This window comes from Eleutherodactylus coqui, chromosome 2 (assembly GCF_035609145.1).
Source record: "Eleutherodactylus coqui strain aEleCoq1 chromosome 2, aEleCoq1.hap1, whole genome shotgun sequence".
Classification (NCBI taxonomy): Eukaryota; Metazoa; Chordata; class Amphibia; order Anura; family Eleutherodactylidae; genus Eleutherodactylus; species Eleutherodactylus coqui.
Window position 1 is genome coordinate 319,302,764 of NC_089838.1, and position 22,394 is coordinate 319,325,157.

Consider the following 22,394-nt stretch of genomic DNA (forward strand, 5'->3'; position numbering starts at 1 on the left):
TTTCTGCTGCATCACACTGTTGACTCATGTTCAGTCTGTAATCTATTAGTATACCCAGGTCTTTTTTTTACATGTGCTGCTACGCAGCTCAATTCCTCGCATTCTGTATGGGCTTTTTAATTTTTTTCCCCCAGATGTAGGACCTTGCATTTCTCCTTGTTAAATACCATTCTGTTCAGACAAGCCCACTGATCAAGCTTGTCTAAAAAATTTTTAACCCTCTCTTTTCTCTAGTGTTTGTGTTCCGTCCTAGCTTTATGTTGCCAGCAAATTTGATCAGTTTCCTCTCAATTCCCTCCTCCAGATCATTTATAAAAATGTTGAACAACACTTGGCCAGGGCAGAGCCTTGTGGTACCCCACTTGATCCATTATTCCATTTGGATTTGCCGCCATTTATGACCATTCTTTGAGTACAATCACTCAGCCAGTTGTGAATCAACCTAACGTGCCTTGTCCATTCCATATTTGGTCATTCTTTTCAATAGGTATGGTAAAAGAAACTTTGTCAAATGCTTTCCTATAGTCAAGATAGTCTGGCATGACTTGTTTTTTTAGAAACCCATGCTGGCTCTGATTAATTATTCCATTCTTATCCAAGTACTTGCATATATGCTGCTTAATAATTTGTTCAAAGATCTTTTCCAGTATAGAAGTCAGGTTCACAGGTCTGTAGTTTCCTGGGTCCAACTTTTTCCCTTTTTTGAAAATATTATATATTAAATATAATAATAGGACAACATTTGCACCATTCCAATCTTCTGGGTCTTCTCCAGTTCTGCAGGAATTTTCAAAGATTCTAGTTAGAGGTTCAGCAATTACCTCTGCTGCTTTCTTCAGCATCCTAGGGTGTAATTTATCTGGACCTGGATCACTGAATTCATTTAAGGCAGCTTGCACAACAGACGTTTTTTAACGTGATTAGCACGGCACAATGCTCCCATTGATTTCAATGGGGCGTCACCGACAAATGCCATGATTTTCGAGCCCTCTGTTCTATTCTTCAGCGTTTTAGCATTGTATAACGCACCCCATCAGCCATCACAATGATGGGGTGCACTAAAAAACACTGTCAACTGCTGTACCATGTGTTCGAAAACGCTGCCTAAAATCGAGGTAAAAATGCCGAGATTTCAGGCGGCTTTTTCTGAATGCCTGTGTGATAGTGGCTTAAGTTTTCTCTCACCATCTCTTTGTTTATAAAAAGAAGTCACTAAAGCGGAGGAGATCCCAAGAAAGGGAGTGTAACTTATTCACTGTGTGGGACCCCTAAAATATATATTGTTAAAAATATTAATATATTGATTGCTCTCCAGCCTACCATCCGGGCTGGGGACTCTATATCGCCATCTGTTTGTTATTTTCATCTTTGGGTTTGTGGGGGTTAGGACTAGCAACATTTTGATGCCATATGTGCATCGTAGATAGTCTACTCAGCTAGGTCTAACTCAGCTTAGACAACCTTAGATATGACAGATCAGCACAGGTAATCTGCTTTATACGTACTTTTGACATTAGAATGGACATTAGGATATCTGGATTTGGCTTTTCTGATATTATAAGAAAACAAGATAGTTTACGGCACTCTCTATCTAAACTGTGCCAACTATAGTGCCGTATAATCAGTTCTGTAGCTAGAATCAATTTATGGTTCCTGATGAGTCCTTTATGACAAAATGCATTGAACAACTAAATAAATAGAACTGTATTTAAACCCAAAGAACAGAATGCCACACGAACTAGGACTAGACGTAACAGAGCTATTCAATTCATCTGATTGCTTCTACTCCACAGGCATGCAAACCCCACTGCAGTGCTGTATGTGGAGAGTCACTACCGATCTTTGATATTAGTCTTCGCTATAAAGTATCTGCAGAAGACTAGAAATCTTCATTATTAAAAACGGGACCCCGTGGAACGGTTGGTTCCCTCCTCTCTTTTGGGTGCCGGCGGGGGTGAGCACTGTGTTGCAGGAGGGAGCGAGGGGTGGAGGGGGAGAGAGAGAGACACACCCCCCCCCTCCCCGTTCCCCCTGCTCTCCCCCGCCGGCACTTGAATCTTTGCGGGCGAGCACGCAGGTACTCTGTAAGGACGATACTCGCTCGAGCATCTGTCCTTACTGAGTAAGCTCGTTCATCTCTAAATCCCACACATTAGAAAAATGTTACAAGGCTGGATGAATTTATAATCACTAATACGAACACTAATGCGTACAGAACATACAAAGACTTTTGTGAATTTACAACCCACCATAACCAGAGGAAATACCTCCCAAATTTGAATGCATTAATGGATAAATAGCCGAACATATATGCAGTCACAGGTGGTCTTATGCAGTGTTCCTCCACACATGGTATGCAGATAGTATCTAAGTAATCATTGCAAAGTCTGAATAACCCATCATGTATCAATAATTAATTCACATCAATGTTCTTTACATATTCCAAAGCCGCTTACACCGATCTCACTTGTCTTCTACAAAGGCCATTCCAGCAATCACCACCAAACGTTACGTTCTACCAGGATTGTACCATCCAGCAAGGGTCAAACAACAAAGTGATGGGTTACAAAAAAAGCAGAATGATGATAATGAAACCGCCACAGATAATGAATGGCCCACCATACAAGTTACAGAACACCAGCTATATTGGATATAGGGAGTACCTGTGTCGCCATTTTGCCAACTGGAAAACAATGGGGTTATTCACTTAGCCCCATGCCCCTGCCCTCTTTGCTAGTTTGGGAGAACGCAGAGGGAATTCAGACATAGGATAACCCTACTGCAAACCATATGAAGCAGTACTATTCGAGTAGTCCTCTCTCTACTTCCTTTCATGGTATTGAGGTTCTGGAATGTACTGCAGATTTGCAGATTCTTATGTTGGCTCCACCGCAGTTTCTGCTGAGAATCCATGCAGAATCCTCATCAAGAAGTGACAAAAAATAATTACATTGAAATCAGTAGGAGGTGGAATACACCGGGACTTCACAAGGATTGTGGTGTGGAATACGCATGGAAGTCCCTGTGAAACCCCAATGACTCTACAGGATCCCTACATTTATCATTATGATCGGTGTAACCTTCATGTATAAAGCATTAACATATAACATTTATACAGACACCTTACAGATATGTAACTTGCTTTCTTTAAGAGTAAGCTGGATCACTTGCTATAGAAGGGTCATTGATCCGGAGATTTTCTCCATATATAAGGAAATGACTTATGAGTCATGAGTGTTTTTCCTTTCTTCTGGATCAACATTGAGGGCGAAGAGGTTGAACTAGTTGGAGACTTATGTTTTTCTTGAATCTTACTATAAAGACTGTGTAACTGTTAGTGCTCACACGGGCGTATGTCACCCGTGTATTATGCATTTTTCACGCGTGTAATACGCGGTGCTAAAAGCCTATTGAATTCCATTGGGCTGCTCACACCGCGTTTTTTTCATACGCATAATACGCACGTGAAAAAAGCCCGCAGCTTGTCCTATTTTGGTGCATATCACACGGATAATACGCATCACTATAGGCAATGGTAATTTAACAAACACAGCAAAAATGCGCATGCTGCATGTGTATTTGCTGTGTACTGCATATTTTCTATGTGTAATATGCGGGCGACATACGCCCGTATGAGTGAGCTCTTACACTTAAACTTTTGACAGATATTGAATGTACCCGATTGTCACTGTTTTGTATGTACTGTAATGTTTCCCCTTCCCCTTTCAGAATCTGCAGATCAGTATTGATAAAGCTGTAAACTTCATAGCAGAAAACTATAAAAAGCTGCAGAAACCGCATTCTGTTGCAATTACATCGTATGCGCTTGCTTTGGCTGGGAAACTAAAGGATCCAGAAAAACTACTGTCTGCAGCAAAAGGTAAGGGTCAAAGGTGATATATCTGATGGTTAGGGTCGGTAAATGCAATAATGCCAGCTATATAGTTAGCTCTATTGTAAATACTAGCGGTTAGGCATGTACAGAATATTCTCATGTATGCTAATGACTCTCCTAATTATCCTTGGCCTCGCCAATACTTATTATCATTTTCTCCGACCTATCAAGACAAAACCTACTGGGATAACCAAGATGGATCCAAGGATATTTCCATAGAAGCCTCATCTTATGCTCTCCTTACTCTTCTGAAATTGGATGCATCAGATGCCATTGATCCAGTGGTCCGTTGGCTTATCGAGCAGCGATACTATAATGAAAAATATATAGCTCCACAAGTAAGTCATGGAGGCTTAAAAAAATTCTTTTTTTCTTTTGTTTTTAAACTTCTCCCATCAAACCAAAACCCCAACATGGCATCTCACCAGACCTTCTCAGATGAAGCCTCTCTTTATTTTCTCCTTTAGTCTACCATAATGCTGTTTCAAGCACTGACCCAATACGAATCGGCCAAAGCTGCTCGGAAGACGCTGGATATGGATGTTGCTTTTAAGTTGCCTGGAAGAACAGCCACAACCATGTACCGCCTCAATGTAGACAATGCTCTTCAGCTCCGCTCTGAATCGGTGGGAATATTTTCTCTTATTATATCATTATATTGTTCAATAGCACTGAGTTGATGTTAAATACCGGCGACCATATTAACAGTTTTCATGCTGATTAATGTGATGTCCATGATTTTTATAATTGCCTTCATTCATCTTGGTGTTATTTCTTCCTCTTCTCTATCCAGCTCTTTCTAAAGAACAATCAATACACTATATGGCCATAAGCACATGGACATCTCACCATTACTCTAATATAAGCTTGTTGGACATCTCATTCCCTATTCATGGGTATTACTATTGAGCTGAGGCCCTCCACACTTCTGGAAAGGCTTTCCACAAGAATCTGGAGTGTGTTTGTGGGTATTTGCACCCATTTCAGCCAAAAGTGTGTGTGCGGTCAAGCAGACGTTGGATAAAAAGTTCTGACTCAGTCAGTGTTCTATTCACAAAAAGTTTAGATGGGACTAAACCATGAATAATAGCCCAGACCATTACCACCCCATTATACAGTAGGTACTATGTATTCCGGTAGGTACTGTAGCATTCTCATGGCATCCATCAATCCCAGAACACATTTCCATGGCTCCAGAGTCCAGCAGCTGTGTGAGCTTTACACCACTCCAGCAGACGCTTGGCATTGTGCTTGCTGATTTAGGTTTGTACAGCTGCTTGCCCATGGAAACCCATTTCATGAAGCTCCTGGCCATTTCTTGTGCACACATCACTTCCAGTGGCAGTTTGGATGTCTGTAGCGAATGACACAACTGCGCTCTGTGTGTTTGCGCAGTTGCTGCTTCTACTGATAGAATAGCTATTAAATGCGTGGCCATGGTGCACTGTGGGAGTATCATAGAGTATCTATGCTATTTACATAGCATTCTGCCTGTTGTGGTAGGGGCAGGCGAAACATGAATCAGGACACAATGTGAACACCAGGCTTACAAAAATATGTTTTTTTTATTTTAACAAACTTGGAGATGAAGTTGTTGTAGAATTTTCTTTTAATAGATAAGTAATATGCAGCTATTCAGAAACGGTAGACAACCTATCTGACTCTAGGAGTATGCTGAACTCTAATGCGATTGGGGTATAGTAACAATCAGCAACACCCTTCAACCATAGAACACTTGGTAGAACCACAGAACATTTCAACCCACCAATGACGATCGCCTGCACACAATCTGACGCAACTAGTGGAAGAACATATGTTCCTCTGGTGTCGGCTCGGGCTCACATACTTTAACTGGCAGGCCTGCTTTTAAGTCATTACCCGTGTGCACACGTTGGGGATTTTCCTGCAGGCCTGCATCACTTACATATCTCCAGTGGGTTCAGTATCATAATATAGGTACACATCTTTGGATGTCTGTTGGGGGTTCCACAATTCACAGAGTTGCAGGATGATGTGAATCCTTTATAGCAGTCTCTCTAGTTGTAGACCCTGCAGGTTCATTCTCAGCGTTGTTGCTTCTAGCACATTATGGAGCTGCGCTCCTCAAACACCGGCTGTCTCCTTTCTTGTGCCATTGTCCCTCTCTAACAGGCACAGATTCCCCAGGAGACGTCTCACTCCTCACTCCTTTTGGCAGCGCTCTCTACTGGCAATGTAGTCTCTCTTAATACTAAGTATTACTGGAATTGCTCTCCAGCCTGTAACTGTCTATGATCTCAAGTCCTCCAGATCTCCCACCTGACCTCTGGAGCCAATGAGGTATCACATACAACACTCAGTAGAGAAATACACAAACTGCAGTAATGTATGACAACCAGTAGAGGTCGCTCTTACACCATCCAAATTACATAACTATAGGACCCATAACAGCTCATTTCAGCATAAACTCAAGCCTGTGCTCTGTTTTTACACTGCTCCTACAGATATAACGGCCATTAAATAGACGGTCATGGTGCGCTGTCGCATCCCAGAGGACTGGTACAGCATGAGAAGTCATGTAGACAAAAGTGAAAGGTTTGGATAATAGAAGATGTTAGCCTTAGATCATTTAGATTAGGGAAAGCAGGGGTAGAGTGGTAGACAGAGATAAGGGAGGAGAAATTGGGTGGTGCAGCACTATGGAGAGCTCTAAGGAGAAGACATACAGCACAATGAATAGTAATTAGATTCTCAGTGTTTCTTTGTGGGGCAGTTAAGTAGTTGAAGTGAATAGTAGAAGAAGGTGGATCTGGGTTAGGAGAGATGTCCACTGCAGCTAAGAGCTGGGGATTAAAGAGAGAAAGCAGTAGTTCCATGATTTATGAAACTTTTGTGCTGCATTGTGTATGTGAGCACTATAGGGGTGGGGGACGGAGAGAGGGGCTAATGTGGACATATTCCACCAAAGGCACAAATGGGTGGTAGGCTTGAAAACAAAGCCCAACTAAAACAAAGACAGAGACAGTGAATGTGGTGGCAGATGAGTGCACTTATAAAGTTCCATCTGGGGATGTTACACTGTAATGACCAAGGTCAGAAATGACATCTAGTCCAACTTATTATGGGTCCAGCAGAGATTCTGTTTTTTCATCGGGCAGAATAATTTAGCAGATCACATTATTACACTCATCAGAGACTATTAGAACCTGATGAAAAGAAACCTTGATGTTATTGTGAACGGAGCCATATGACCAGTGTGAGTGGAGCGTAGGGAACAACAAAACAGAAGAGCTCGACTTTGAAGTCACTGAGACATTATAACATTATTATAGACTTGGAGACATCCAATATGACTGTGGTTTCTTTACAGACCAATACAAACGGTGATTTTGTGGTCAAAGCAAAGGGACGTGGACAAGCTGCACTTACGGTAAGACTATACATAACCTTAGAGTATGCTTTGCAGTTAATTATAGGGGGTCTAAAACTTAAATAACATAAGCGCACCTTATCCCTTTCTAATCCACTGTCTGACCTCTGAAGACATTATGATTTAAGGCTGTACAGCTCTAATGTTGGAAGACATCCGCCGGGGTTATCTTACTGTATATTGCCAACCTCTCTGCTGTCAGAACCCATCTGACATGTCACCTCATGCAGTACTGGCTTTAGCCAGCATAGAGCGCCGTTGTATAACGGCAAAAAAAGAGTAAGCCCCCTAGGAAAATTAGGATACAAATTGGATTGGAAAGGGTTAAAATAACCTAGCCACGTTAGTCTAACATTACCAGTCCTCCCCAGATATCTACACTCTTCCATGTGTCTATTATCTGCGGTAGCATAATTAACCTGATGTGGCCACATTCGTGCCAGATTGGCTGTCATTGTCACATGACTTGACGTCAATATAGATATCTGAGACATTATGGATAGCTCATAAAATCGGTGATGGATGAAGCAAAGTGCAATTTAAGTTTTTTCCTTTAAGTCTTGGTAATTTTGTATAGCCCCTTATTGTTCTTTGTCATTTGAAGAAACAATCACATCTACTGCTCCTGGTTAGATATTTTCATTTCTCCATCAAAAAAAGCCCTAAAAACTGGTTGCAAATTCCTAACAGATTTTTACCTCTCCGGATAAGCTATGGGCACGGCACACGGCTGTATTATGGAACTAATGGCACTGTTATAGACAATAACCCAGTCTGTAGCTGGGTGGGACTACAAGGTATGTTCTTAGGTCCTGAATGCTAAGGGCTACCCAACAAGCCATTTTGTCTTGCCCAAGGTATTTTAGCTAGGGTGCAGAACTAAAACTTTGAATATAAAAGGAAACTAACTACATCTCTGAGCCATACCGTATCTCTGATTTTGTTGCATTACCTGCCATATTATGGAATAATATGGTGGCCTAAGAGGTTCCTACAGGTCAGTAATACAGACACATGGGAACATTAGGTGTCTGGTGTAATTTCCGGTCACCATGTGAAAGCATAACATTGATAAGCTTGCATAATGACAATTTCTGATTATTTCCTTAAAGGGGTTGTCCAGGATTAGAAAAACATTCATTCAGAAGCAGCGCCATCTGTCCATGAGTTGTGTCTCACACTGCAGCTCAGCTGCATTTACTTCAGTAGAGCTGAGCTGCGGTGCGAGACACAACACAACTAGAGATGAGCGAGCACCAAAATGCTCGGGTGCTCGTTATTCGGGACGAACTTTTCGCGATGCTCGAGGGTTCGTTTCGAGTAACGAACCCCATTGAAGTCAATGGGCGACCCGAGCATTTTTGTATTTCGCCGATGCTCGCTAAGGTTTCCTTGTGTGAAAATCTGGGCAATTCAAGAAAGTGATGGGAACGACACAGCAACGGATAGGGCAGGCGAGGGGCTACATGTTGGGCTGCATCTCAAGTTCACAGGTCCCACTATTAAGCCACAATAGCGGCAAGAGTGGGCCCCCCCCCCTCCCAACAACTTTTACTTCTGAAAAGCCCTCATTAGCATGGCATACCTTAGCTAAGCACCACACTACCTCCAACAAAGCACAATCACTGCCTGCATGACACTCCACTGCCACTTCTCCTGGGTTACATGCTGCCCAACCGCCCCCCCTCCCCCCCACAGCGCACACCAAAGTGTCCCTGCGCAGCCTTCAGCTGCCCTAATGCCTCACCACCCTCATGTCTATTTAGAAGTGTGTCTGCCATGAGAAGGAACCGCAGGCACACACTGCAGAGGTTGGCACGGCTAGGCAGCGACCCTCTTTAAAAGTGGCGGGGCGATAGCCCACAATGCTGTACAGAAGCAATGAGAAATAGAATCCTGTGCCACCGCCATCAGGAGCTGCACACGTGGGCATAGCAATGGGGAACCTATGTGCCACACACTATTCATTCTGTCAAGGTGTCTGCATGCCCCAGTCAGACCGCGGTTTTTAATTCATAGACACAGGCAGGTACAACTCCCTATTGTGAAGTCCCTGTGGACCCACAGCATGGGTGGCTCCCTGGAACCCACCGGCGGTACATAAAAATATCCCATTGCATTGCCCAACACAGCTGAGGTAGTAATGTCGTGCTTAATGCAGGTGGGCTTCGGCCCACACTGCATGCCCCAGTCAGACTGGGGTTCTTTACAAGTGGAAACAGATGCATTTATAATTCCCTGTGGACCCACAGCATGGGTGGGTGCCAGGAAGCCACCGGCGGTACATAGAAATATCCCATTGCATTACCCAACACAGCTGAGGTAGTAATGTCGTGCTTAATGCAGGTGGGCTTCGGCCCACACTGCATGCCCCAGTCAGACTGGGGTTCTTTACAAGTGGAAACAGATGCATTTATAATTCCCTGTGGACCCACAGCATGGGTGGGTGCCAGGAAGCCACCGGCGGTACATAGAAATATCCCATTGCATTGCCCAACACAGCTGAGGTAGTAATGTCGTGCTTTATACAGGTGGGCTTCGGCCCACACTGCATGCCCCAGTCAGACTGGGGTTCTTTACAAGTGGACACATGTAGGTTAAACTCCGTGTGCACCTACAGCATGGGTGGCTCCCTGGAACCCACCGGCGGTACACAAAAATATCCCATTGCAGTGCCCAACACAGCTGAGGTAGCAATGTCGTGCTTAATGCAGGTGGGCTTCGGCCCACACTGCATGCCCCAGTCAGACTGGGGTTCTTTACAAGTGGACAGATGTAGGTTAAACTCCGTGTGCACCTACAGCATGGGTGGCTCGCTGGAACCCACCGGCGATACACAAAAATATCCCATTGCATTGCCCAACACAGCGGATGTAACGTCAGCTGTAATGCAGGTGGGCTAAAAATTCATTTGATTACACTGTAGGCGAGGGCCCACAAAAATTGCTGTATCAACAGTACTAATGTACATCCAAAAAATTGGCCATGCCCAACCAAGATGGCAGGTGAAACCCATTAATCGCTTTGGTTAATGTGGCTTAAGTGGTAACTAGGCCTGGAGGCAGCCCAGTTTAACGAAAAATTGGTTCAAGTTAAAGTTTCAACGCTTTTAAGAGCATTGAAACATATAAAAATTGTTTAGAAAAATTATGAGTGAGCCTTGTGGCCCTAAGAAAAATTGCCCGTTCAGCGTGATTACGTGAGGTTTCAGGAGGAGGAGCAGGAGGAGGAGGAGGAATATTAGACACAGATTGATGAAGCAGAAATGTCCCCGTTTTGGATGGTGAGAGAGAACGTAGCTTCCATCCGCGGGTGCAGCCTACGTATTGCTTACGTATCGCTGCTGTCCGCTGGTGGAGAAGAGAAGTCTGGGGAAATCCAGGCTTTGTTCATCTTGATGAGTGTAAGCCTGTCGGCACTGTCGGTTGACAGGCGGGTACGCTTATCCGTGATGATTCCCCCAGCCACACTAAACACACTCTCTGACAAGACGCTAGCTGCAGGACAAGCAAGCACCTCCAGGGCATACAGCGCGAGTTCAAGCCACGTGTCCAGCTTCGACACCTAGTAGTTGTAGGGGGCAGAGGCGTCACGGAGGACGGTCGTGCGATCGGCTACGTACTCCCTCACCATCCTTTTACAGTGCTCCCGCCGACTCAGCCTTGACTGGGGACCGGTGACACAGTCTTGCTGGGGAGCCATAAAGCTGGCAAAGGCCTTGGAGAATGTTCCCCTGCCTGCGCTGTACATGCTGCCTGATCTCTGCGCCTCCCCTGCTACCTGGCCCTCGGAACTGCGCCTTCTGCCACTAGCGCTGTCGGATGGGAAGTTTACCATCAGTTTGTCCACCAGCGCCCTGTGGTATAGCATCATTCTCGAACCCCTTTCCTCTTCGGGAATGAGAGTGGGAAGGTTCTCCTTATAGCGTGGGTCGAGCAGTGTGTACACCCAGTAATCCGTAGTGGCCAGAATGCGTGTAACGCGAGGGTCACGAGAAAGGCATCCTAACATGAAGTCAGCCATGTGTGCCAGGGTACCTGTACGCAACACATGGCTGTCTTCACTAGGAAGATCACTTTCAGGATCCTCCTCCTCCTCCTCTTCCTCCTCCTCAGGCCATACACGCTGAAAGGATGACAGCCCAGCAGCATGTGTACCCTCACCAGTGGGCCAAGCTGTCTCTTCCCCCTCCTCATCCTCCTCATGCTCCTCCTCCTCCTCCTCAACGCGCTGAGATATAGACAGGAGGGTGCTCTGACTATCCAGCGACATACTGTCTTCCCCCGGCTCTGTTTCCGAGCGCAAAGCATCTGCCTTTATGCTTTGCAGGGAACTTCTCAAGATGCATAGCAGAGGAATGGTGACGCTAATGATTGCAGCATCGCCGCTCACCACCTGGGTAGACTCCTCAAATTTTCCAAGGACCTGGCAGATGGCTGCCAACCAGGGCCACTCTTCTGTAAATAATTGAGGAGGCTGACTCCCACTGCGCCGCGCAAGTTGGAGTTGGTATTCCACTATAGCTCTACGCTGCTCATAGAGTCTGGCCAACATGTGGAGCGTAGAGTTCCACTGTGTGGGCACGTCGCACAGCAGTCGGTGCACTGGCAGATTAAACCTATGTTGCAGTGTCCGCAGGGTGGCAGCGTGCGTGTGGGATTTGCGGAAATGTGCGCAGAGCTGGCGCACCTTTCCGAGCAGGTATGACAAGTGGGGGTAGCTTTTCAGAAAGCGCTGAACCACCAAATTAAAGACATGGGCCAGGCATGGCACGTGCGTGAGGCTGCCGAGCTGCAGAGCCGCCACCAGCTTACGGCCGTTGTCACACACGACCATGCCCGGTTGGAGGCTCAGCGGCGCAAGCCAGCGGTCGGTCTGCTCTGTCAGACCCTGCAGCAGTTCGTGGGCCGTGTGCCTCTTCTCTCCTAAGCTGAGTAGTTTCAGCACGGCCTGCTGACGCTTGCCCACCGCTGTGCTGCCACGCCGCGTGACACCGACTGCTGGCGACGTGCTGCTGTCACATCTTGATTGCGAGACAGAGGTTGCGTTGGAGGAGGAGGAGGAGGAGGAAGGTGCTTTAGTGGAGGAAGCATACACCGCCGCAGATACCACCACCGAGCTGTGGCCCGCAATTCTGGGGGTGGGTAGGACGTGAGCGGTCCCAGGCTCTGACTCTGTCCCAGCCTCCACTAAATTCACCCAATGTGCCGTCAGGGAGATGTAGTGGCCCTGCCCGCCTGTGCTTGTCCACGTGTCCGTTGTTAAGTGGACCTTGGCAGTAACCGCGTTAGTGAGGGCGCGTACAATGTTGCGGGAGCCGTGGTCGTGCAGGGCTGGGACGGCACATCGGGAAAAGTAGTGGCGACTGGGAACCGAGTAGCGCGGGGCCGCCGCCGCCATCATGCTTTTGAAAGCCTCCGTTTCCACAAGCCTATACGGCAGCATCTCTAGGCTGATCAATTTTGCAATGTGCACGTTTAACGCTTGAGCGTGCGGGTGCGTGGCGGCGTAGTTGCGTTTGCGCTCAAACTGTGGCACTAGCGACGTCTGGACGCTGCGCTGAGAGACATTGCTGGATGGGGCCGAGGACAGCGGAGGTGAGGGTGTGGGTGCAGGCCAAGAGACGGTAGTGCCTGTGTCCTCAGAGGGGGGTTGGATCTCAGTGGCAGGTTGGGGCACAGGGGGAGAGGCAGTGGTGCAAACCGGAGGCGGTGAACGGGCATCGTCCCACCTTGTGGGGTGCTTGGCCATCATATGCCTGCGCATGCTGTTGGTGGTGCCTCCCCAGCTGATCTTGGCGCGACAAAGGTTGCACACCACTGTTCGTCGGTCGTCAGGCGTCTCTGTGAAAAACTGCCACACCGTAGAGCACCTTGACCTCTGCACGGTGGCATGGCGCGAGGGGGCGCTTTGGGAAACAGTTGGTGGATTATTCGGTCTGGCCCTGCCTCTACCCCTGGCCACCGCACTGGCTCGGCCTGTGCCCACACCCTCACTTGGCCCTCCGCGTCCTCGGCCGCGTCCACATCCTCTAGGCCTACCCCTACCCCTCAGCATGCTGTATTACCAGTGATTTGATTTCCCAGGCAGGAAAGAAATTGGCGCAAGGCTGCACTCAACCGTAGCTGCTTGCGTCTGATTTTTGTACGTTGTCCACGCAGCACACACGTACCTAGAGCCCTTAGGACTGACACAGGCAGGCCAAATATAATTTTTTTCCTTTTTAGCTTAGGGAAGACCCCACTGCGTGTATTCAATGAAAAACAAGAAGTTTAATATCTGTGGTGTGGCCCTCAAAAAGTGTCACACAAGTATAGTGTAGCAGAGTTATTAACTCTAGCAGAGCAGGTATTTGCCAGTCAGGAAAGACAATGGCGCTAGGCTGCAGTAAAGCGTAGCTGGTTGCGTCTGATTTTTGTACGTTGTACACGCAGCACACACGTACACACAGACCTTAGGACTGACACAGGCTGGCCAAATATAATTTTTTTCCTTTTTAGCAAAGGGAAGACCCCACTGCGTGTATTCAATGAATAATGTATGTCTTCTGGCCCTGCCTACACAATTCTATCCCTGTAGTATTAATGCCGGGTGCAATGCTCTGCACAGCCGGTTTTGAGAAAAAAAAAAAATATGCAACACTGCTAACAGCAGCCTGGACAGTACTGCACACGGATAGAAGTGGCCCTAGAAAGGACCGTTGGGGTTCTTGAAGCCTACACTAACTCCTAACACTCTCCCTGCCTAACCCCCACTTCTGTCCCTATTGCTGGGCGCAATGCTCTGCAGGTCCAATTTTGGACAAAAAAAAAAAAGAAATACTGTGCTAACACAGTACTGCACACTAGTAGATGTGGCCCTGAGAAGGGCCGTTGGGGTTCTTGAAGCCTACACTGACTCCTAACGCTCTCCCTACAGCAGCACCAGCAGCAGCACTTTCCCTCAGCTAAGTCACAAGGCATGTGTGGCGAGCCGCGGGAGGGGCCGATTTTTATACTCGGGTGACATCTGATCGCCCCAGCCACTCACAGCAGGGGGGTGGTATAGGGCTTGAACGTTGCAGGGGGAAGTTGTAATGCCTTCCCTGTCTTTCAATTGGCCAGAAAAGCGCGCTAACGTCTCAGAGAGGAAACTGAAAGTAACCGGAACATCGCGTGGTACTCGTTACGAGTAACGAGCATCCCGAACACCCTAATATTCGCACGAATATCAAGCTCGGACGAGTACGTTCGCTCATCTCTAAACACAACCCATGGACAGGTGGCGCCTTTTTAAAAAAAAAAAAAAAAAAAGCAGCTATTTTTCTAATCCTTAACGACCCCAATTCTACATGGATGTTGATGATTATTTCTTGTCTAGGTGATGGCCACTTACTATGAGATTGAGACAGAAATGGAAAAAGAATGCAACAACTTTGACCTGTCGGTCACCGTACGTAAGGAACCTCTTGGTAAGTGTGAAACGTGTTCCTTGGAATATTTGTCCGCTGGGGTCCGCTACCCAGGACCCCGGCTGATCAGCTGTTTATTGGGTTGCTATGTCAGTGTATTGAGCCAATAAATTACAGTAATCACACAGCTCCGTTCTCTCTGTAGTGGTGTAACTTGGTATTGTAGACAAAGTTCTCATTCACTTCACTAGGAACTTTACCTGAAAGACCATGCTGGGCCACTTCAGGGAAAGCTGTGCGTGTCCTGTAACATATCGGCTCCAAACACTGACAGAGCAGCAAGATGGTTGAAGTTCATCCATCAACTACTGATGATCCATGCTGAGGATAGGTAATCAGTGATTTAATGTGGAAAATCCCTTTAAGATGGATGTAGATATACTGTGAGATGTGTTAGCAGATCCAGACAGTTTTTGGTGGAATCTGTCAACAATCTAATGTTTGATGGATCTGGCGACACATATTTCAGGTCTTTGTCTGGCTCTATACTGGCCCCAGGAAGAGATCATGGCTGGATTATAAGGAGGCTTCTTCCAAAACCCCTTCTTTACTGCTCCTGGTCTTTCCTCCATTGTGGACTCACACACAGTTCTGATAGCAGTTAGCCTCAGGACTTTGGTGAGGGGGTATACACACAATTCGGACACCTATCAGCATCAGGACCTTCTTTGAAGTGATGCACACCATGGTCTGATGTTGATTTTGGTCCAGCTCTAACACTATTGTCCTGCTCCTATTTTTTGACTTATTTATTTAAGCTATAGGATATAAACAGTGATGGGCTCTGTTGTTAACTGGTCTAACTGTTCTAACTCCTTTGTTTAAGGTCTCTTTTACTCCAGTGACAAACTATCTTGAAATCTAGATTTGCACTCCATTTTTATATCTGCAGATTCTGTATAATTATTGTACCCTGGCATATAAGATGTAAGGTCATATACATGTTTTTTTTATAAGACTTTATAACCTTTATTTTAAAAAATCCAATAAAATTCTTAGAATTAAAAAAAGAAGTGTTCAAGGCTAGAATATAGAGAAGGAACAAAGAGTATGTGCTGGCTAGGCCTGTGGTCACGTCTGTCTCCTGAGATCTGTTAGACTACAGGTTCTCTGGAGCTCTCCTGCTCAGGTATTGGGCATTGTGCTGGCTGAGTGTGTGTGTCTCCAGTCAGCCAATCACTGTAGGTCAGTACACATAAAGCTGTCTTCCCAGGCGTGGGTGTGGTCAGCTTCCTTTGTAGAAGATAGGGAGAGGTGTTTCACCTGGTGTCCCCTATCCATGGTAATGTTCATGAGTGCCCTGTGCTCACTAGCCCACGCAAATCTAACATCTATACCACCCAGGAAGTAATAAGGGCCTTCTCACAAACCCCTTATTTACTTCTATTCACTCATGGGTCCTTTTCACTTCCAGGCTTTGCCACATACAACATCCTTATGTTGGTTGGTGAGAGGACTTAATGTGCGACAGAGCCTAGAGATGAAGCAAAGCCAGGCGCAAAAATAGAAAACAAATGGTCTGCTTTGGGGTCTAAGTATTTTTTTTTGCTCTGATGTGTGATGTTTATTCATTTTAGGGGTAAGATCTGAGGTCACAATTTTGGGATCTGATTTAAGGTCTCAATTTATTTTGGAAGCTGGTTTTGTGTCTGAAGTAAATTTTAGTTTCTAGTCTGGGGTCTCAATTGATATTGCCATTTGTTTTGGGGTCTGAATTCATTTTCATGTTTGGCTTCAATTAATTTTTGAGTCTAAGGTCTGAATTACTTTGATGGCCTGGTCTGGGGTCTCAATTGATTCTGGGGTTTTGTCAGGGGTCTGGTTAAATTATGGGCTCCGGTGTGAGGTATAGAAGAGTTCAGTTGTAAAAAGAGGGGATGCTACACAATGGTAGACATGGCCCTGCCCCAACGTCTGTGAGATGTTTTCTTGCTATTGATTTCTTAATAAGTTAATTATTTTAATAAAATGGAAAAATGTCTCACTTTCTACTTCTGGTAAGTTCTATGGTGTATAAAATATGGTAATATGAGATCTCCAAATCATTGCATTCTTTCTTTACATTTCTTTACATTTTACGCATTGTCCCAACTTCTTTGCAATTGGGTTGTATTTTAAAGGGGTTCTGACATGAAAAAAAAAATTGTACTCACCTTGCCTGGCCTGGCCCGATCGCCAGGCATGTCCCCTCCAGCCGGCATCTTCTTCTGTGCCTTTAAAGCAGAGCAGGAGCGGTCAAAAAGACCGCTTCCTGCTCTGGTCCGTCCGTCAGGCACTTCCGAGGTGAACGGACGGACCGCACAGTGCTTGCTGTGGGCGGCCCGTCCGTCCTGCTGAACTCCGGAGTGCTGAGCATGCGCAGTGGAGACGCGGCCCGTCCTGACTCCTGTCAGAGGGCACCTCTCCACTGCGCATGCGCGCGATCCCGGAGCGGCGCGGCTGCTGGAGGAAGAAGACTGCCTGCCGGGAGGCATACTAGCACTTTCTGCTTAGGTTAAGCAGCGCTGCTGATTAGAGCCACCTGATTGGCTCTTCGGCACCACGTGACTGCACAACGTGCACCAATCAGGTGGCTCTAGTCAGGCTGCTTAACCTAAGCAGAAAGTGCTAATATGCTGCCGGGAGATGACCCCCCGATGTCAACAACAACAGGAGAACAGGTAAGTATAAGATTTTTATGCTTTAGCAGCCATTAACCCATGGGTTCCCTGGGTCCATTAGGCAGACCAGGGAACAATGGCTGCTAAAGCATAAAAACATTATTTGTGTCAGAACCCCTTTAAGGTTCTTGTCTTAGGTCTGAATTTATTTGGGGTCTGCTCCAGGGTCTCAATGATTTTTATGACATGGTCTTGGGTCTTAATTCATTTTTGGTGCATTCTGAAGATTACATTGATTCATCTCTAAAAAAAATGTATTATCCTGCTCATCATTTTATTAGATGGAGATCAGTATTTTCCTTCCAAGAATTACTAATTGTGTGTGAGCTAGTCATAGATTAAGAATTTAACAATTCTTTGTGAACTAGTGGTACCTTGAGTCACACAGATGTTTGAACTAGAGGCCTCATCTAACCTTAATCCATCTTGAGGGAGGTTGATTTAGGCCCATAAATAATCATTTTCATGGATATCCTCTGAACTAATATGTTGATGATCAAATACTTTTTAAAATGTAATCTGGTCATATAGCTTGAATGAGAACATCATGTTTCTATTCCTAACACAGGAAGAGAAATATGATGGTATAGGCATAACAGAAACTTGATAGAATGATACACATAATTGGAATACAAGGCTTGAAGAATACAAACTTTTATATGCAACTACCTTATAAAAGAAGAGGAGGTATTGCACTGTATGTTAGAAAAGCATACATCTCCAGAGAGATTCAAGCTTCAGAGCATGGGGGTTCTGTAGAAACTGTTTGGGTAAGAATATAGGGAGAGAACAACAGAAAGGACACTATTGTAGGTTTTTATTATAGGCCCCCTGGACAAGCAGAAGTTATGGATGAACTCTTTCTACATCAGATGGTCAAGTTCTCAAAAAAGCACGACACAGTGATCATGGGAGATTTTAACTATCCAGACATTTAGGAATCTCTGAGCCAAACTTAATGGGTCCAATAACTTCTTATTCTCTCTTGTTGGCAACTTTATCTTTCAAAAGAAGAAGAGAAAACAAGGGGATCTGTTATCTTAGACCTAATTCTTACCAACAGGGAGGGAATGGTTGAGTAAGTAACGGTGGCTGGGGCCTTAGGAGGCAGTGATCATGCTATCCTTGAATTTTGAATAACAATGGGAGGAGACCAGAGAAAACTCAGACCTCAAGGTTAGATTTTAGAAGGGCAGATATTAATGGACTCAGAAAGATAGCAGGAGGATCCAATGGCTGGATGTCCTCGGGAACACAAATGTTCAAGAAGGTTGGTAAATATTGTGAAATGAGTTTCTCAAAGCACAATCGTTAACAATCCCTAAAAGAAGGAAGAATAGGAAGCGTTTAAAAGAGACCTGGATTGATGTACACAGAACTTGCATACATGCAAAAAAATAAAATGTCTTTACCAAATTGAAAGAGGGGGGAATATCTAAAGAAGAAAGTTCAGAGAAGAGCTATCAGGATGGTGAGCGGTCTGCAAATCATGTCTTCAGGAATGGTTGAAGGATCGGGGAATGTCTAGCTTGCAAAAAAGAAGGCTGAGAGGAGAGGCAGCGTGTGAGCGGTTGCAGCAGCGTGTGAGCGGTTGCGCGGAGGCAGCAGCGTGTGAGCGGTTGCGCAGAGGCAGCAGCGTGAGAGCGGTTGCAGCAGCGTGAGAGCGGTTGCAGCAGCGTGTGAGCGGTTGCAGCAGCGTGTGAGCGGTTGCAGCAGCGTGTGAGCGGTTGCGCGGAGGCAGCAGCGTGTGAGCGATTGCGCAGAGGCAGCAGCGTGAGAGCGGTTGCAGCAGCGTGTGAGCGGTTGAGCTGTTGAAGCAGTGCGTGAGCAGTTGCGCGGAGGCAGCAGCGTGTGAGCGGTTGCGCCTGGAGGCAGCGTGTGAGCGGTTGCGCCTGGAGGCAGCAGCGTGTGAGCGGTTGCGCAGAGGCAGCAGCGTGAGAGCGGTTGCAGCAGCGTGTAAGCGGTTGAGCGGTTGCAGCAGCGTGTGAGCGGTTGAGCGGTTTCAGCAGTGTGTGAGCGGTTGCAGCAGCGTGTGAGCGGAGTGTGAACAAGTCTATCTTCACTACTTCCACAAGTAAATTCTAGATCCCCATTAGGATAAGCTTCATGCCTGGCAATGCCATCCAGTGTGCTACTTGTGTAATGTATGCGGTCCTTGATCAGCCGATCGAGGGTGCATACTGTTGCGCAAGATGCGTGCACGTCGCACATTTAGAAGCCCAAATTCTGGATCTAAATGAGCAACTGGCAACACTGAGAGCCATTGACAACATGGAAAGGAGTTTGCTGCTCACTGAGCAGACACTCGCTGGGGTAGAGGTTGGGGCGGATGGTGCTACGGAAGAGCAGGGGGAGCAGGCAAGAAGCTGGGTAACAGATAGAAGGAGGCGTAGAGGGAATAGATCCAGGGAGGCTAGTCCTGAACTGGCACAACCCAACATGTCTGCAACGTTGGCAGATGAGGGCGATGCCATTACAGAGCCAGCACCGCTGCAGCACGACATGCCCTCTGAACGCCAGGGGGATGACTGCTCCATTGAGAAGAGGACGGGGAGCATAGGGCAGGCTAGACAGGTTCTAGTGGTGGGGGACTCAATTATAAGGGGGATAGATAAGGCAATCTGCCATAAAGACCGGGATCGTCGAACAGTGTGTTGTCTTCCTGGCGCTTGAGTTTGACACATCGCGGATCGGATTGACAGATTACTGGGAGGGGCCGGTGAGGATCCAGCGGTCATGGTGCACGTTGGCACCAATGAACAAGTTAGAGGTCAATGGAGGGCCCTCAAAAATGATTTCAGGGACCTAGGGTCCAAGCTCAGGGCGAGGACCTCCAGGGTAGTTTTCTCGGAAATACTACCTGTACCTAAAGCCACACTAGAAAGGCAGCAGGATCTTAGGGAGGTAAACAAGTGGCTCCTGAGTTGGTGTAAGAAGGAGGGATTTGGGTTCCTGGAGAACTGGGCTGACTTTGCTGTCGGCTACAGGCTCTACCGTAGGGACGGGCAGCATCTTAATGGGGAGGGTGCAGCTGTGCTGGGGGAAAAGATGGCTAGAAGGCTGGAGGAGTGTTTAAACTAGGGACTGGGGAGGAGGGTAAAATGAGAAATAGTGGGGTAGCCAGTGTAACTAGCGACCCAGGTCCAAGCAAAGGGAATGGGGGTCGAGCAGGGGGTGGGGTTAGTACAGTTAGAACTGATAGATCAGCCATAAGTACGAATAGCAACAAAACAAATTTAAAAAACAAAGAAAACGATATAAATTGTATGACCACGAATGCAAGAAGTCTGATTGGTAAAGTGGGTGAGCTTGAAGCGAGAATGACTGATGAAAATTATGATATAGTCGGAATTACGGAAACATGGCTGGATGATAAGTGCGATTGGGCGGTGAATTTGCAGGGGTACAATCTCTTCAGAAGGGACCGAAGGAACCAGAAAGGGGGAGGGGTATGTCTGTACGTCAAATCGAACTTGAAGCCGAGGCTACAGGAGGATATAGGCCGCCTGCACACGGGCGGAAATCCTGCGGCGGTATTTCCCGTGGGATTTCCGCCACTGAAAGTTTGCATAGGAGTGCATTACAATATGCACTCCTATGCAGACGGCCGCGGTTTGGCCGCGCGAAATCTCGCGCGGCAAACAAACCGCGGCATGTCCTATTTTTGTGCGGGGCACGCACTCACCCGGCCACCGGCTCAGGTCTGCGCATGCGCCGGCTGCGCCGCAGCCGGCACATGAGAGAGCCGGGGCCGCCAGGCGCTGGTGAGTACGCGCTCGTCCCTGCAGGCTCTCGGGTCGGGTCCCGCGGCGAGAATTCTCGCTGCCGGATCCGACGCGCTCGTCTGCAGGCGGCCATAGGGGTAGGAGAAGAACAGGTGGAAACTCTGTGGGTAGAAATACAGGGAGGAAAAAATAACAAAATCCTGATAGGGGTCTTCTATAGACCACCAAAAGCAACAGAAGAAACTGATAACTTACTATTAAGGCAGATAGAAGAGGTGTCAAACCGCAACTAAGTAATTATCCGGATATAACATGGGAGAACGAAACCTGCAAATCTCACAGGGGTGATAGGTTCTTGAGAGTAATTAAAGACAATTACCTGAACCAACTTGTGCAGGAACCAACAAGAGGGAGAGCCATTCTGGACCTAGTACTAACTAACAAACCGGAACGTATAAGGGAGGTGCAGGTTGAGGGGCACTTGGGGAACAGTGACCACAATATAATCAACTTCCAGCTGTCATTCAATAGGAAGCCTTATCAGGGAGCGACAAAGAGACTAAACTTTAGTAAAGCAAAATTTGATGAGCTTAGAACTACTATCGGTAACATTAATTGGGACAACATCCTCAAAAATAACGGTACAGAGGACAACTGGGAAAAGTTTAAAAGGATCCTAATCACCTCATGTGAGCAGTTCATTCCCTTTAAAAATAAAAGAAACTCAACTAAAAGGAAACCAATGTGGCTCGACAAGACGGTAAGAGGGGCAATAAATGAAAAAAAAGAAAGCGTTCAAACTACTAAAGCAACAAGGCAGCGAAGAAGCGCTAAAATCATACAGGGAAAAAAAACAAAATATGCAAAGATAAGATCAAAACTGCCAAGGAGGAAGCAGAAAGACTGATCGCCAAAGAGAGCAAAAACAACCCGAAGCTATTTTTCAACTATATTAACAGCAAAAGGATTTGCAGGGAGAGCACTGGCCCTTTAAAAAATAATGCAGGAGAGATCATTGATGATGACGGAGGGAAAGCAAATCTACTAAACAGTTTCTTCTCAAGTGTATTCACAAACGAAAAGGAAATGCCACATGAGATGCAGGGGAATAAAATGAACCCATCACAAAATATCTCATACCTAACGCAGGAGGAGGTGCAGAAGCGACTAAAGAAGACTAAAATTGATAAATCGCCGGGCCCAGATGGATTACACCCAAGGATACTAAGGGAACTAAGTGACGAGATAGCTAGGC

General features: G+C 46.4%; 1 protein-coding gene across 1 annotated transcript in view; it reads left to right on the plus strand.

Annotated features, from left to right (window-relative positions):
• LOC136610274 (A.superbus venom factor 1-like) overlaps positions 1–22,394 on the plus strand; it is a 193,999-nt gene that overhangs the window by 139,214 nt on the left and 32,391 nt on the right. Inside the window, exons 27-32 of the mRNA XM_066589506.1 lie at positions 3,730–3,880; positions 4,067–4,233; positions 4,363–4,521; positions 7,245–7,304; positions 14,664–14,754; positions 19,799–19,803. Of these exons, the coding sequence (XP_066445603.1) occupies positions 3,730–3,880; positions 4,067–4,233; positions 4,363–4,521; positions 7,245–7,304; positions 14,664–14,754; positions 19,799–19,803 (633 nt within the window). The remainder of the gene's footprint in view (positions 1–3,729; positions 3,881–4,066; positions 4,234–4,362; positions 4,522–7,244; positions 7,305–14,663; positions 14,755–19,798; positions 19,804–22,394) is intronic.